General features: G+C 34.4%; 2 protein-coding genes across 2 annotated transcripts; both read right to left on the bottom strand.

The window, feature by feature from the left end:
- Nucleotides 1-3620: 3620 nt before the first annotated feature.
- On the bottom strand, nucleotides 3621-8308 carry LOC132068424 (ras-related protein RABD2a-like). Its single transcript, XM_059461999.1, has 8 exons — nucleotides 8139-8308; nucleotides 6770-6842; nucleotides 5767-5814; nucleotides 5643-5690; nucleotides 5238-5309; nucleotides 4977-5132; nucleotides 4776-4879; nucleotides 3621-4063 (listed from the first exon to the last, which is right to left on the bottom strand). Exons 1-8 carry the CDS (start codon nucleotides 8150-8152, stop codon nucleotides 3967-3969), a joined length of 612 nt encoding a protein of 203 aa, XP_059317982.1. The 5' UTR covers nucleotides 8153-8308; the 3' UTR covers nucleotides 3621-3966.
- Nucleotides 8309-8638: 330 nt separating this feature from the next.
- Nucleotides 8639-10025, bottom strand: LOC132066921 (uncharacterized). Its single transcript, XM_059460110.1, has one exon. The coding sequence runs from the start codon at nucleotides 9556-9558 to the stop codon at nucleotides 8755-8757; it is 804 nt and encodes a 267-aa protein (XP_059316093.1). The 5' UTR covers nucleotides 9559-10025; the 3' UTR covers nucleotides 8639-8754.
- Nucleotides 10026-14978: the final 4953 nt, after the last annotated feature.

Raw genomic sequence — 14978 nt, 5'->3', positions numbered from 1 at the left:
AAGTCATAATAATTAACAATTTACAAAATTTAAAAGACATGAAAAAATTGTAGTACAAGAAAATTTTATTTGACTCTTGAAATCGGAACACCGCCATATAAATTGAGAAAGTTGGAGTATAAATCATTCTTGGTTAAACATAAGACTATTATAGCCAATATTTTTTCACATCATTTGAGTATGTGTCTTGTATTCAAAGGACTTCGTCGCCAAAGGTAGAATAAACTCCATTATTTTTTCTATTAATCTACTTAACTACTACATGCATACAATCCTACAAGTGTTTGTATGATATCAGAAATAACGAAAAAGGAAGAGAAGAAAACTTTAGTGAGGTGATAATTTTTTATCAGTTAAGTTTGGGTTTATATGACAAACAGCTACTTTGCATGCAATCCGACAAGTGTTTGTATGATATGAGAAAAAACAAAAAAGGAAGAGAAGAAAACTTTCTACAACTTGCATGCAATCCAACAAGTGTTTGTATGATATGAGAAAAAACGAAAAGGAAGAGAAGAAAACTTTCTACTACTTGCATGCAATCCTACAAGTGTTTGTATGATATCAGAAAAAACAAAAATGGAAGAGAAGAAAACTTTAGTGAGGTGATAACTTTTAATCGATTTATATGAAAAACTACTACTTTGCATGCAATCCTACAAGTGTTTGTATGATATGAGAGAAAACGAAAAAGGAAGAGAAGAAAACTTTCTACCACTTGCATGCAATCCTACAAGTGTTTGTATGATATGAGAAAAAACAAAAAGGAAGAGAAGAAACCTTTCTACTACTTGCATGCAATCCTACAAGTGTTTGTATGAAATCAGGAAAAAACGAAAAAAGAAGAGAAGAAAACTTTCTACTACTTGCATGCAATCCTACAAGTGTTAGTATGATATGAGAGAACGAAAAGGAAGAGAAGAAAACTTTCTACTACTTGCATGCAATCCTACAAGTGTTTGTATGAAGTCAGGAAAAAAACGAAAAAGGAAGAGAAGAAAACTTTCTACTACTTGCATGCAATCCTACAAGTGTTAGTATGATATGAGAAAAAACGAAAAGGAAGAGAAGAAAACTTTCTACTACTTGCATGCAATCCAACAAGTGTTTGTATGATATGAGAAAAAACAAAAAAGGAAGAGAAGAAAATTTTCTACTACTTGCATGCAATCCTACAAGTGTTAGTATGGTATGAGAATGCAATCCTACAAGTGTTTGTATGAAATCAGGAAAAACGAAAAACGAAGAGAAGAAAACTTTAGTGAGGTGATAACTTTTAATCGGTTAAATTTGAGTTCACATGACAAACTACTACTTTGCATGCATGCAATCCTACAAGTGTTTGTATGATGTGAGAAAAAACAAAAACGGAAGAGAAGAAAACTTTCTACTACTTGCATGCAATCCTACAAGTGTTTGTAAGATATGAGAAAAAATGAAAAAAGGAAGAGAAGAAAACTTTCTACTACTTGCATGCAATCTTACAAGTGTTTGTATGATATCAGAAAAAAATGAAAATGGAAGAGAAGAAAACTTTAGTGAGGTGATAACTTTTAGTCAGCTAATTAGTTTTAAATGAAAAACTACTACTTTGCATGCAATGCTACAAGTGTCTGTATGACATGAGAAAAAACGAAAAAAGAAAGAGACGAAAACTTTCTATTACTTGCATGCAATCCTACATGTGTTTGTATGATATGAGAAAAAACGAAAGAGGAAGAGAAGAAAATTTTCTACCACTTGCATGCAATCCTACAAGTGTTTGTATGATATCAGGAAAAAAATGAAAAAGAGAAGAAAATTTTCGTGAGGTGACCACTTTTAATCAGTTAAGTTTGGATTTATATGACAAGAAGTCATCAAAGAGCTTTAAATGAGGATAAAAAGTTAGCTAATAAAATGACAATTCTTGATGGCGTCAAGAATTTTCAATATTTACAAATTGGCTTTCTGTATGAAAATAGCCACGCTGTAAAGGAAGAATCGAAACTCAAAGCCAAAGGGATCCCAACAACCAAATTGAGCATTTGTTCCATTTTGTACACTTGATAATAAAGAGGGAGAAAAACAAAAAAGACGAAAGAAATGCAAATGTGGCTCTTTTTAAAAAAAGACTAGCAAGAGTATGTATAATAAATTTTTTTAACTTTTATCAAAACGATAATATAAAATAATTTTTTAAATTATCCACCTATCAAATACTGCAAGTAACTATTCATGGTGAGTGAAATGACACTTTCCTTAAAGAAAAATCTATTGCAATGTTAATTACCAATTGTCCCCATTTTTATCTATAACAATTTAGTCCTTAACTCAAATAGTCTTAATTATATACTCATTCCGTTATTTTGTGTCTTAGTTTGATTGTGCATAGAGCACAAGAAAATAAAGATTTTTTTTTTTAATCTTTTGATCTTAAATTAGAGATGATCGTATAAAGTACCAAAATATTCTTTGAATCTTGTGATTTTTCGCAAGCCATGTGAGATGTTGATTTCAAAAGTATGCTAATTATCAAAAAATAACAATTTTTTAGACAGACTAAAAAGGAAATTAAGACACATATATAATTGAAACAAATGAAGTATCTGTAAACAGAGGATGGTAATGTTATAGGCGGAACCCAGAAGAGGTAAAGTCTACTTAACACTTAAATTTATTATTAAAATTTGAGACCCCTCAAATGAAAATTAATTTTTATTAACTCCAAAATTCTTGAGTTAATACCATGTAAATCAGTAAAGAATGAACGGCATTTGCACCCCTCCATCGTTTGATATTAGGAAGAGTAACATCCTTTGATTTGTTAATTTAAGAAGTCATTTAACTATGAATTACAGGTCAAAATGGTTAAGTTATGATATGTAATACTACTAATAATAGCTCTTACATAAAATATTTGTCCTCATTTATCTGTGGCAATTCTTCTGACTTATATCAATTTTGTCAAAAAAAAAAAAAAAAAACTCTGTGCTCCATATATTTGTTTACACGAACATTTTAGATAGTTCACTGAGACCACTTTTTTAGGGGGCCACGACTTGAAAGATTACATTATTGTTATTAGAGAAAGGTTTAAAACTCTAACTACTTTTTTCTAGGTTATGGTCTCTCTGAAAAGCTGAATTCACTAGTCATAAGGAGTGTTGTCGACTACTCAACTAATTAATTTTTTTTTTTTTCTCGTTACTCCAGGGATTCACTTGTTGTCTTCTTATATTGTCTTAGCAAATCCTCGTGTCATAAGCTAACTTTTGAGATGAGTAAAATCCACTTATACATTTTTTTTTTGTATGGTATCATAGTCAGATGGTCAAAGCCATCTCTATTCTTAGTAACAAATGTTTGACCCCCATATTATGTTGTTCATCCTCTAAATGTCCAGTGATATCTGTATTATGTTCACACTCTAAATATCCAGCACTATCACTATAGATTAAAAGTTAGGCGATTTTTGTGTTGATACAAGCTTGCTTAGCTACTTTTTCCTTTGATTCACACTTTTCTGAGGTAAAGAGGCGAACAAAATCTGCAGCTTTTGTATTAGAGAACTTGTAACAATTTGGTCATTATGCAGTTCATATTACCAGAATCAGACCACAAGAAAAAAACATTAGAAATCAATATCAAATGGTTGAGATTTGTTAAGTTAAACATCTCACAAGAACATTTTCGCAGAGCATTTTATTTGATAGTCAGGTACAACAGCATTACAGCTCTATCACTATCCCCATCTGATAAAATCAACTTCTGCAACATATATTGCCTGAAACTGCAGAAACAAACACTGCAAATTTGACATGGAAACCCAATGAAGTGAAAATATCAAAGGGGGGAATTCTGTGATTTGTACAGGGCACTTGAATACCGGTAGATGAAAAGAATGAACTGCCACAGCTTCAAAAACAAGGCATTGTGATTGGAATGGTGAATCTGAAAGCAATTCTAGCTAGCGGAACCCGACATCTAAGAAGAACAGCAGCCACTCTTTTGGTTAACAGGTTGTCCTCGTATCTGAACCGTGGGTGGCTTTGAATTGTTTGATGCTGGCTGGCTTGCCATCCTATATTATGTAAACAAAAGTCAAACCAAAAATATACTGGCTGGATTACCTTGTTTGGCTTGATGGTCAAGTGTATCATCTTGCGTAGCCGAGGTCAGGGGTTCGTTTTAGACATGTTAGGCTCTCACACTATACTGTCGATTTAGGGCACACTAAAAGCTCTAAATTGATACTAGTGTTCATTAATTTTCCAAGTGCCTATTGTTTTCCATACTGTAAGGGACAACTTTGATAACTAGCCATCAGGTACACTGCCTAGCGATATATTAGCTTAAAGAAATATTGGCAAAATATATATGGATTACTTACCTGTTTGCTTTGAACCTTTTTTACCTAATTTAGCCAAAGCTTTAGTTAGAGTCTATCATAACTAAAATGTGTGTTTGCACATTAGTGAAAAATACCACTTTTTAGCAAATCAAAATGTATCATCTTAGTGGGACTAATCAGTTTCAAACAATTACTCCATAAAAGTTTTGAAAATAGTTTCATAGTCAAACTCAACTGCGTGAATGCAAGTTCTAAGTAAAAAATAAGGAGGGTGATATCAACTCAATTCAGCTTTATAGGATGAATATACACTACTCCACGGTGCACAATCCCCAACCCCCCCCCCCCCCCCCCCACACCACACGACACACAAAACCACCCCAAGAAGGAGGTAGCTCTGACAGATAAAAGCAACAAAACCAGAACAATGAATAGAAAATACCTGTTCTTTATGTCAGCTGACATTGCCATGAAAGCTTGCTCAACATTAGTGGCACTCTTTGCACTTGCCTCCATAAATGGAATGCCAATTTCATCAGCAAACGCCTGGTATGTTAATCAAAAACTATTTCAGTCAATCAAGAAGCATTGTACTAGAAGGATAAACCCAAAAAGGAAAATGAACAAAATGCTTGATCTTAACCTTTGCTGTATCATATGACACCGCTCGGTTATCATTCAAGTCGCACTTATTTCCAACCAAAAGCTTGTTTACATTTTCACTTGCATAGCGATCAATTTCACTCAACCATTGCTTAACATTGTTGAAGCTTTCTTGATCAGTTATATCATAAACTATCTGCCAGAATATTTTTAAAAAAAGGTAGAAGAAAAAAGATTTTATCAAGCGAAAAAGAAAACATCAGCTGGTTGATTGCTTTAGAAAGGAATCAGGGAAACATACTATAATGCCATGTGCCCCGCGGTAGTAACTACTTGTGATTGTCCTGAAACGTTCTTGTCCGGCAGTGTCCCACTGGCAAATGTAAAACAGATAAGGACTTTGAAAATACATAATGACAGGAACAATAGCTAGGACATTAATCCAGATCATGTACACTTGTAAAAGAACACAGCTCAATCATAGAACACCTGATCTCTGCATGACAGAATCTTAAAATATATTGCACATAACGTTCATAAATTCATGGTGAACAACAGAGAATATTTTAACAGAAATATTAGAAGTTGTGTTCATCACCTAGCTAATTTTTTACGCTAAAGCTACTTGACCTTTCCAAAACAAAATGACATGAATAAATAATGTCAGCTCTCAAAGATAAAAGAAAGAAGACAAGAAAAACCATACAATTTGAAGTTTAATAGTCTTCCCATCTTGCTCCACTGTACGTATTTTCTGCAACATAAAATAGGAACATCATCGGCTGTAAGTATGTTATATATGAAATTCACTACTATTAAGTTTGCCTTACAAAGTCAACACCAATTGTGCTGATGTAGCTGTCCAAATAAGAATCATCCTGCATCAGAAGATATGAAACAGTTAATTAACTTATAGACCATCAAATTCTGAAAATGCAACATGGTTTGCCGGACACAAAGCAAGAAATGTATTAAACAATTAAATCCAATGCCCATCACCAATGCTAAACTTCAAAAAATGATAATATGTCTGCCTAAACTATCAAAACAATCTAACATTACCATTTAAAGTTAACAACACAGCAGAGGATATCCTTCATTCCTTAGGTTAGGCTGTCTACATCACACCCCTTGGGGTGCGGCCCTTCCCCGGATGCTTTATGCACCGGGCTGCCCATTTTACCATCTTTGTGATGATGTAAGAAATTTCATATAAAACTGCACCAACAAGGTCCCAAAAACTTTCCTCCTCCCTCTCTTTGAACTTGCAGGGAATGTATGAAATCTGTAATAGAGTTGATGTTTTACAACAGGATTTTAACAACTACGGACATCTACATTTGAAACAAAAAATTGGCTGTTTTTTTTTGGATGAAGCAAAAAACTGGCTGTACTTTTATCCTTAAGGCCTCTATCATTTCTTTCTTCCCAGTTCCCACACAGCCCAAGAAATGCAGGTAGGCTCAGTTCTCCATGTTGTTCTCTTGCTTTTCTCTATTCTATGCCCTTGCCAACAATCAATTGCTGCTTTAATTTCACTCAATGCTTATGTATTTGACAGAAATGTCAGACCTTGACATTAAGTAAAAGCTAAATGAACTACAATTGTAGCTAAACACAGTACTAAAACGCTTAGGTAGAATACAGAGTACATTAGGAGCAACATGGGCAACTTTCACATCTGCTGGTAAATACACTACCACTTATCAATGTGTGCAATTTCCAAGTTTCATTGCCTATATCAGTCAATATATGAATCATGCAGGTAAAATTCAGCTCATATGCAAGAATAACTAAAAGTAAGACAAAATTGAGTGAGATGAAAATACTTACGGCAAATCTCAGGAGAAGACATGACTTTCCAACACCTGAATCTCCTATTAACAAAAGTTTGAACAAGTAGTCACTGCAGAAAGCATAAAATGAGACAGCATTAAGTTCCATTTGAGCTGACAATATCAACAAACTTCTAGCCAGATAGATTGAAATCACCGCAACAAAAAAATAGAAGGTCCCATCTAGCAAACCTTCAGGCATTTTGTGTTAACGTGCAAACAAGTAATCAGCAAGAATCAAGTGAAACATTGATAGAATCCAGGAACCTGATCGTTATGAATCAAATCAAGCAAAAGTTCTCTACGAGCACCTCGACTAAGTCAATAAAGTGATCAAGCCAGTTATTTTTTTATAACCGTGGTGTCAGGACCAACTTGCCTGCACCTCGAGTCCTCGACTAATTCCGCGGGGTACCTGCTACCTCCCACCAAAGAAAGGTACCGGGTAAATCAATCCACTTCATTGACCACTACACCACACCATTGGGAAGACAGTTTTTTTATTTTTATCTTTTCATTATGTTAGTGTCGGGCCAACTTGTGTGTACCTAGACTAATCCATGGTGCAGTCTCCTGCAGCCAATTGTTGGATGTTGCATACAGTTTTCTAGAATAATTAGTTTTTTAGTCGTAGGAGGAGTCTAATAGTTCATTTAGTAGAATATTCAGTTACTTTGTTTTAGTAAGAATCTAATATTGTAAGAATCTACTGCTTTGTTTGTGCCCTATATAAACGCTTATGATTAATGGCATTTATATTAGACAATTTTACATTCATATTTTCTACCTTGCTGTTTGCATCTCACGCAAAAAAAAACTCCTAACACCAACAAACACACGTGACGGATAAACCAATGCACATAGAAAGCTTACATTCTTCCCCTTTTCTAGATTGAATTGTATATTAGGACACCCAAAATGGCATCAACCAATCTCGTAAATCATCAAATAAGAATCAAAGTAAATGGTCAATTGTTTGTCTGGTTTTGACTTGGCACGGTATTTAAGAAAGTATAGAACACTTTTGAGTATTGTGTTCTTAAACTAAAGATACATACCAAAATAACATTTAATGTCTTAAACATGCCACGTGAAAAGTTGAAATTAATGAATTGTAAAAAAAAAAAAAAAAAAAAAAAAAAAACAGACTAAAAAAAAAAGTAAGACAAACAAATTGAAACATAGTAAATTTCATGGATCTGAAGGGCACAGCATGAAATACAAAATTCAATTGCACAATCAACAAACTCAGCAACAACATCACCGCAATCCAAACAGAAATCAACATTTCAATCACATTTATACACACAAAACAAATGCTAGAAATGTAATTAAAAAAGAAAAAGTATATATTTAGGAAAACTAACTATTCGGGATTCATGATTTATCCAAAGGCGAAGGGAACCGTTATAATGTTTATGTTCCCTGTCAGCCGGAAAATCGGATCTTCGCCGGCGCGTGTTGACAGCGCGTGAGAGAGAGAGAGATCAAATGTGTGGCAGTATTGGAGTATATATATGCGCACCGACAAATACGATGAACGGTTTTAAGGAAAACTAAACTAAACTAAACTACACTAAACTGCTTTTCTTAATTGAAACAAAATATTTGGACCCCACATCTTACAAACTCATTTTACTTGGAGTAGTTGTTAAGGTTGCTGAGAAAAATAATAAAATTGGTCACTTATATTGGGGTATGTTCAAACAACTCCCTCTGTCCCAAAGTATTTTTCTTTCACGCCCATTAAGAAAAAATAATAAATATAAGGTGTAGTTATTAAGTTGCCTCTATTTGTCACTGTAACAAATTTATCATAATAATTAACCGTTTCACAAGTTTCCGTTGTTAATTCAAAAAAATCATCTTCAATTAATTAATTATCAATTACTATCATACATCATAACTATCTTCTAAAAAATCGTCTTCAATTAATTAATTATCAATTACTATCATACGTCACATACAAAAAAAAATAAAAAATTACAAGCTCGTGCCCTCAAATTCATCGACCAACAAGTCAGAAACCCAATTGATGTTTGGAAATTCTTGATCCTGTGACTCAAACTCCACATGCCTTTTCCCCTTTTCATCATGTATTTTATTCACTTTAGCATGAGAAGTACTCCCAATCCCAAGATTCTTCAGCTCCTCAGCTAACTTTGCATGACTAGCCGGAAAAAGCGAAAAATCACTCTCATTTTGAATCCTCTGATCAATTCTTGGTTGAGATTGAGAAGAAGAAAGAGGAACGAACAACTCAAAAGTTGATGTATTTTCTTGAGGAATTTGCTGAGGAGTCGACGAATTTTCAAATCCAGAAGTATTAGTACCATAGTAGAGATCATGTGGTGGTGACGGTGGCTGAGGATCACAAGAAATAACCATCCAATTACCATTTGGTTCATTTTCAATTAAAACGTCTGGATATGGCTGGATGTGTAAAGGGTATCGGTACACATAACACCAATTGTACTTCGTCTCAGGACGAAGCCCTTCTTGTGCATGCGCGAAGAAACATACTCGTCTGTTACACGACGTGCCAGCATGGCACGGATGTGTCCTGTACTTCGCGGGGTGTAGCCAGTACTCAAAAACTCCATGGCACAATTCACAATTATCTCCTTTAATGCAAGACGCGAATTTGTAACCCGGGCAAGGGATTGGGAAGTAGTTGTATCTTCTCGGGTCACGTCGACGTGCTTTTTCCCCTTGGTGTGTAAAGGGGCAAGAGGTCCAGTCGTGACTACGAAGTTTTGGACATTTTTGTACTTTGTAAGTGTACATACGAAAATCATCCGACTCATATAGAGCTGGATTGATGAATTCTTGGAAATTATCGTGACTTGCCTCTTGCCCCCAAATTGATTACGGAATGGGGAAGGTGATGAATAGTAGTTGAAACGGCGATTATTTCTATAAGCCATTTATTAGTGTATAGGGATAATACAATTGAAGAAATACAGGATGAAAATGTAACAAAGAAAAATATACTCGTAAATGTATGATTTTACCCAAACAGAAAATCAACTGTTAGAAAGAAGGAAAAAACTCTTTAGAACAGCAGAAGTAGAAACTTTAGATTTTTCCCTGAAACAGAAGGAGGCAATTTCTAGTGAAACAGGAAAGTGATTGTGGAGTTAGTGGATGGCAGAGTAGGAAAGTGATTGTGGAGTTGGTGGATGACCAATGGCACACTTTATTTTTTATCAGATCGTCACCGGAAAATGCCGAGCATTGGTTGAAAGTGCGTGTGCGAGAGAGAGAGAGAGAGAGAGAGAGAGTTGGAGTAATCAAGGTTGCAAAGGAAATAAAAAAAAAATTGGTCCCCTTATATAGGGGGTATGCTCAAACTAGTTCTTTAACGGGTTAATAACACTTTTGATTCGACATTTATTGATAATTTTTATTTTAGTCCTTGTAATATATGATTAAGCACATTTAACATTTAATTAATTGAAATGTGTACTTTTGACCTATTTGCGCGTGAATATTAACAAATTTACCATGACTATTAACCATTCCACTACTTAATTACTTATGTAATATGAGTAAGTTTGTGTTGCTATTTCAAATTTGACGGTAGTATAGTTCTAAAATAGTACAAATATAATATATTTCCTGCATAAAAGGGGCCAAAACAAATTAATTAACCATTAAATGTGCATATGGACCAAAATCTGAACCCTTTGATCAATTCTTGGTTGAGATTTAGAAGATGAAGGTGGAACAAATAACTCAAAAGTTGATTTTTTTTTTTTGAGGGATTTGCTGAGGAGTAGACGAATGTCCAAGTCTAGAAGCAGTCGTACCATAGTACTGAACTTGTGGTGGCGCTGTGGCGGCAGCCGGTGACGATTACAAGGAATAACCATCAAATTACCATTTGGTCCATTTTCAATTAAAATGTCCAGATATGGCAGATTGGTCCCCTTATATAGGGGGTATGCTCAAACTAGTTCTTTAAAGGGTTAATAACACTTTTGATTCGACATTTATTGATAATTTTTATTTTAGTCCTTGTAATATATGATTGTGGAATTGGGGGATGAACAACGGGGGTTATCTATAGCTTGAAGAACCAAGTGCTATTTACTTGAGCCATTTGTTAATGTTTAACTAGTGTTTTCTCCGTCCGGATGTACGTGGCATAGCATCCAAGGGTGTGGCCTAGTAGTCAATGATGTGGGTAGAGCAGCATGAGGTCTGAGGTTCAAATTCCAACAAAGACAGAACACTAGTGTCGGTGATTTCTTCCCATCCTAACCTAGCCTTGGTGGACAGAGTTACCTGGTACCTGTTGTTGGTGGTAGGTGGCAAGTATCCCGCGGAATTAGTCGAAATGCGCACGAACTGCGCACAAGCCGGCCCAAACACCACGGTTATAAAAAATTAAAAAAAATGTATGTTTCATTTTTTTTTTTTTTGTCTATCTCAAAGAGAATGGCATGTTTCTATATTTAGAAATAATTTACATGTAAAATACTCGAGGTGCGCATGAAGTGTGCCCGGACACCACGGTTATAAAAAAAATGTAGTTGGCATACTTTTTTTTGTCTATTTCAAAGAGAATGTCATTTTTCTATATTTAGAAACAATTTACATGTAAAATTCTTGAGGTGCCCACGAGGTACGTACAAACTGGCCCAGACACCACGATTATAAAAAAGAAAAGAAAATTGTATTTGTAAATATATAATTTTACACAAACGGAAAATCAACTGCTAGAAAGAAGGAAAAAAAACTCTTTATGACGGCAGAAATAGAAACATTAGATTTTTCCCTCAAACAGAAGGAGGCAATTTCTAGTAGAGTAGGAGTATGATTGTGGAATTGGTGGATGAACAATGGGTTATTTATAGCTTGAAGAACCAAGTGTTATTTACTCTAAGAATATATTTTCATTTAACTATTTTTTCCCATCCGGATGTACATGGCATACTTCATTTTTGATTAGATTGTCACCGGAAAGGGTCGAGCACATGTTGACAGTGCGCGCACGGGAGAGAGAGAGAGAGAGAGAGAGAGAGAGAGAGAGAGAGAGTTTGCGTAATATATATATATATATATATATATATATATATGCGCACCGACGAAGAGGATGAATGGTTTTAGGGAAATGAAACTAAACTAAATTGCTTGTCTTAATTGAACCAAATTATATTCACCACATATCTTCCAAAATCATTTATATCCTTTTAAGCCAAATTTTCAAAATCGGCTTATTTTGAAAAGCATTTTTAAAAAGAAAAAAATTGTTTTCGGTGAGAAAATATCGATGTTTTGCGAATCAATTAAAATCACTTTTGAGCAGCAATTAGTATTTGTTCAACTTTTAAAAAGCGTTTTTAAATGTATTTTTATCAAAAGTGTTTTTAAAAAAGGTGTTTTACGGGAAAAACTCCTCGGTTTAGCTTATAAAAACTAGTTTCTGCTACACTCTAAAAAACACATATTTTCGCCTAAAAATTTAGGGAAACAGGCTATTAAGTTGGAATAGTTGTTAAGGTTGTAGAGGAAATAACAAAATTGGTCCCCTTATATTGGGGGTAAGCTCAAACTAGTTCTTTAAAGGGTTAATAACACTTCTGATTCGACATTTATTGATAATTTTAATTTTAGTCCTTGTAATATCCAATTAAGCACATTTAACCTTTAATTAGTTGACATGTGTACTTTCGAACTATTTGTTGGTAAACATTAACAAAATTACAATAACTATCAACCATTCCACTACTTAATTACTCATTTAATATGTGTAAGTTTGTGTTGGTAATTCAAATTTGACGGTGTTATAGTTCTAAAATAGTGTAAATATAATATATTTCATGCATAAAGGGGCCAAAACAAACTAATTAAAATTAAATGTGCATATGGACAAAAATCTGAACCCTCTGATGAATTCTTTATTGAGAATGAGAAGAAGAAGGAACAAATAACTCAAAAGTTTATATATTTGTTTGAGGAATTTGCTGAGGAGTCGACGAATTTCAAAGTCCAAAAGTAGTGTACCATAGTACTGATCTTGTGGTGGTGGCGGCGGCCGAGGATTACAAGAAATAACCATCCAATTACCATTTGGTCCAGTTTCAATTAAAATGTCCGGATATGTAAAGGTTATTGGTACACATAACACCAATTGTATTTCATCTCAGGACGAAGCTATTCCAGTGTATGCACAAAGAAACATAATTGTCTATTACATGACATTCCAGCATGACAGGAATGGGTTTTATACTTCGCGAGGTGTAGCAAGCAAAATGTCCATGACACAATTCGAAATGATCTACTTTAATGCAAGATGCGAATTTGTAACCAGGGCAAGGGATTGGGAAGTAGTTGTATCTTCTCGGGTCACGACGACGTTCTTTTTCCCCTTGGTGTGTAAAGGGGCAAGAGGTCCAGTCGTGACTACGAATTTTTGGATATTTTTTTACTTTGTAAGTGTACATACGAAAATCATCCGACTCATATAGAGCTGGATTGATGAATTCGTGGAAATTATCGTGACTTGTCTCTTGCCCCCCAAATTGATTGTGGAATGGGGAAGGTGATGAGTAGTAGTTCAAACAAAGATCATTTCTGTAAGCCATTTATTAGTGTATAGGGATAATACAATTGAAGAAATACAGGATGAAAATGTAAACAAAGAAAATTATACTCGTAAATGTATGATTTTACACAAACAAAAAATCAACTGCTAGAAAGAAGGAAAAAAAACACTTTAGAACAGCAGAAGTAAAAACTTTAGATTTTTCCCTGACATAGAAGGAGGCAATTTCTAGTGAAATAGGAAAGTGATTGAGGAGTTAGTGGATAGCGGATTAGGAAAGTGATTGTGGAGTTGGTGGATGACCAATGGCACACTTTATTTTTTATCAGATCGTCACCGGAAAATGCCGAGCACGGGTTGACAATGCGCTCGAGCGAGAGATAGAGATAGATAGATAGATTAGAGAGATAGAGAGATAGAGATAGAGAGAGAGTTGGTGTAATTTTTAAGGTTGCAGAGGAAATAACAAAATTGGTCCCCTTATATTGGGGGTATGCTCAAACTAGTTTTTTAAAGGGTTAATAACAATTTTGATTCGATATTTATTGATAATTTTTATTTTAGTCCTTGTAATATATGATTAAGCACATTTAACCTTTAATTAATTGAAATGTGTACTTTTGACCTATTTGTGCGTGAATATTAACAAATTTACCATGACTATTAACCATTCCACTACTTAATTACTCATGTAATATGAGTAAGTTTGTGTTGTTATTTCAAATTTGACGGTAGTATAGTTATAAAATAGTACAAATAATATATATTTCCTGTATAAAAAGGGTCAAAACAAATTAATTAATCATTAAATGTGCATATGGACCAAAATCTTAACCCTTTGATCAATTCTTGGTTGAGATTTAGAAGAAGAAGGTGGAACAAATAACTCAAAAGTTGATTTTTTTTTTTTTTTTGAGGAATTTGCTAAGGAGTAGATGAATGTCCAAGTCCAGAAGCAGTAGTACCATAGTACTGAACTTGTGGTGGTGGCAGTGGCTGACGCTTACAAGGAATAACTATCAAATTACCATTTGGTCCATTTTCAATTAAAATGTCGGGATATGGCTGGATATGTAAAGGGTACAGGTACACATAACACCAATTGTACTTCCTCTTAGGATGAAGCTCTTCCAGGGTATGCACAAAGAAACATACTCATCAGTTACACAATGTTCCCGCATGACAGGAATGGGTTCTATACATCTCAAGGTGTAACAAGTACTTAAAAACTTCGTGACACAATTATCTCCTTTAATGCAAGATGCGAATTTAAACCCGAGCAAAGGATTGGCAAGTAGTTGTATCTTCTTGGATCACGTCGACATGCTTTTTCCCCTCGGTGTGTAAAGAAGAAAGAGGTCCAGTGGTGACTATGAAGTTTAGGCCATTTTTGTAATTTGTACGTGTACATACGAAAATCGTCCGACTCGTATAGAGCTGGATTGGTGAATTCATGAAAATTGTCGTGATTTGCCTCTTGCCTCCTAAATTGATTGCGAAATGGGGAAGATGATGCATTGTAGCTTAAATGGCGATCATTCCTCTAAGCCATTTATTAATGTATAGGGATGATACAATTGAAGAAATAAAGGATGAAAATGTAAACAAAGAAAAATGTACTTGTAAATGTATTATATTACAGAAATGGAAAATC

The sequence above is a fragment of the Lycium ferocissimum genome, chromosome 8, assembly GCF_029784015.1.
Source record: "Lycium ferocissimum isolate CSIRO_LF1 chromosome 8, AGI_CSIRO_Lferr_CH_V1, whole genome shotgun sequence".
Taxonomy (NCBI): Eukaryota; Viridiplantae; Streptophyta; class Magnoliopsida; order Solanales; family Solanaceae; genus Lycium; species Lycium ferocissimum.
This window is presented reverse-complemented; position numbering and strand designations above follow the sequence as displayed.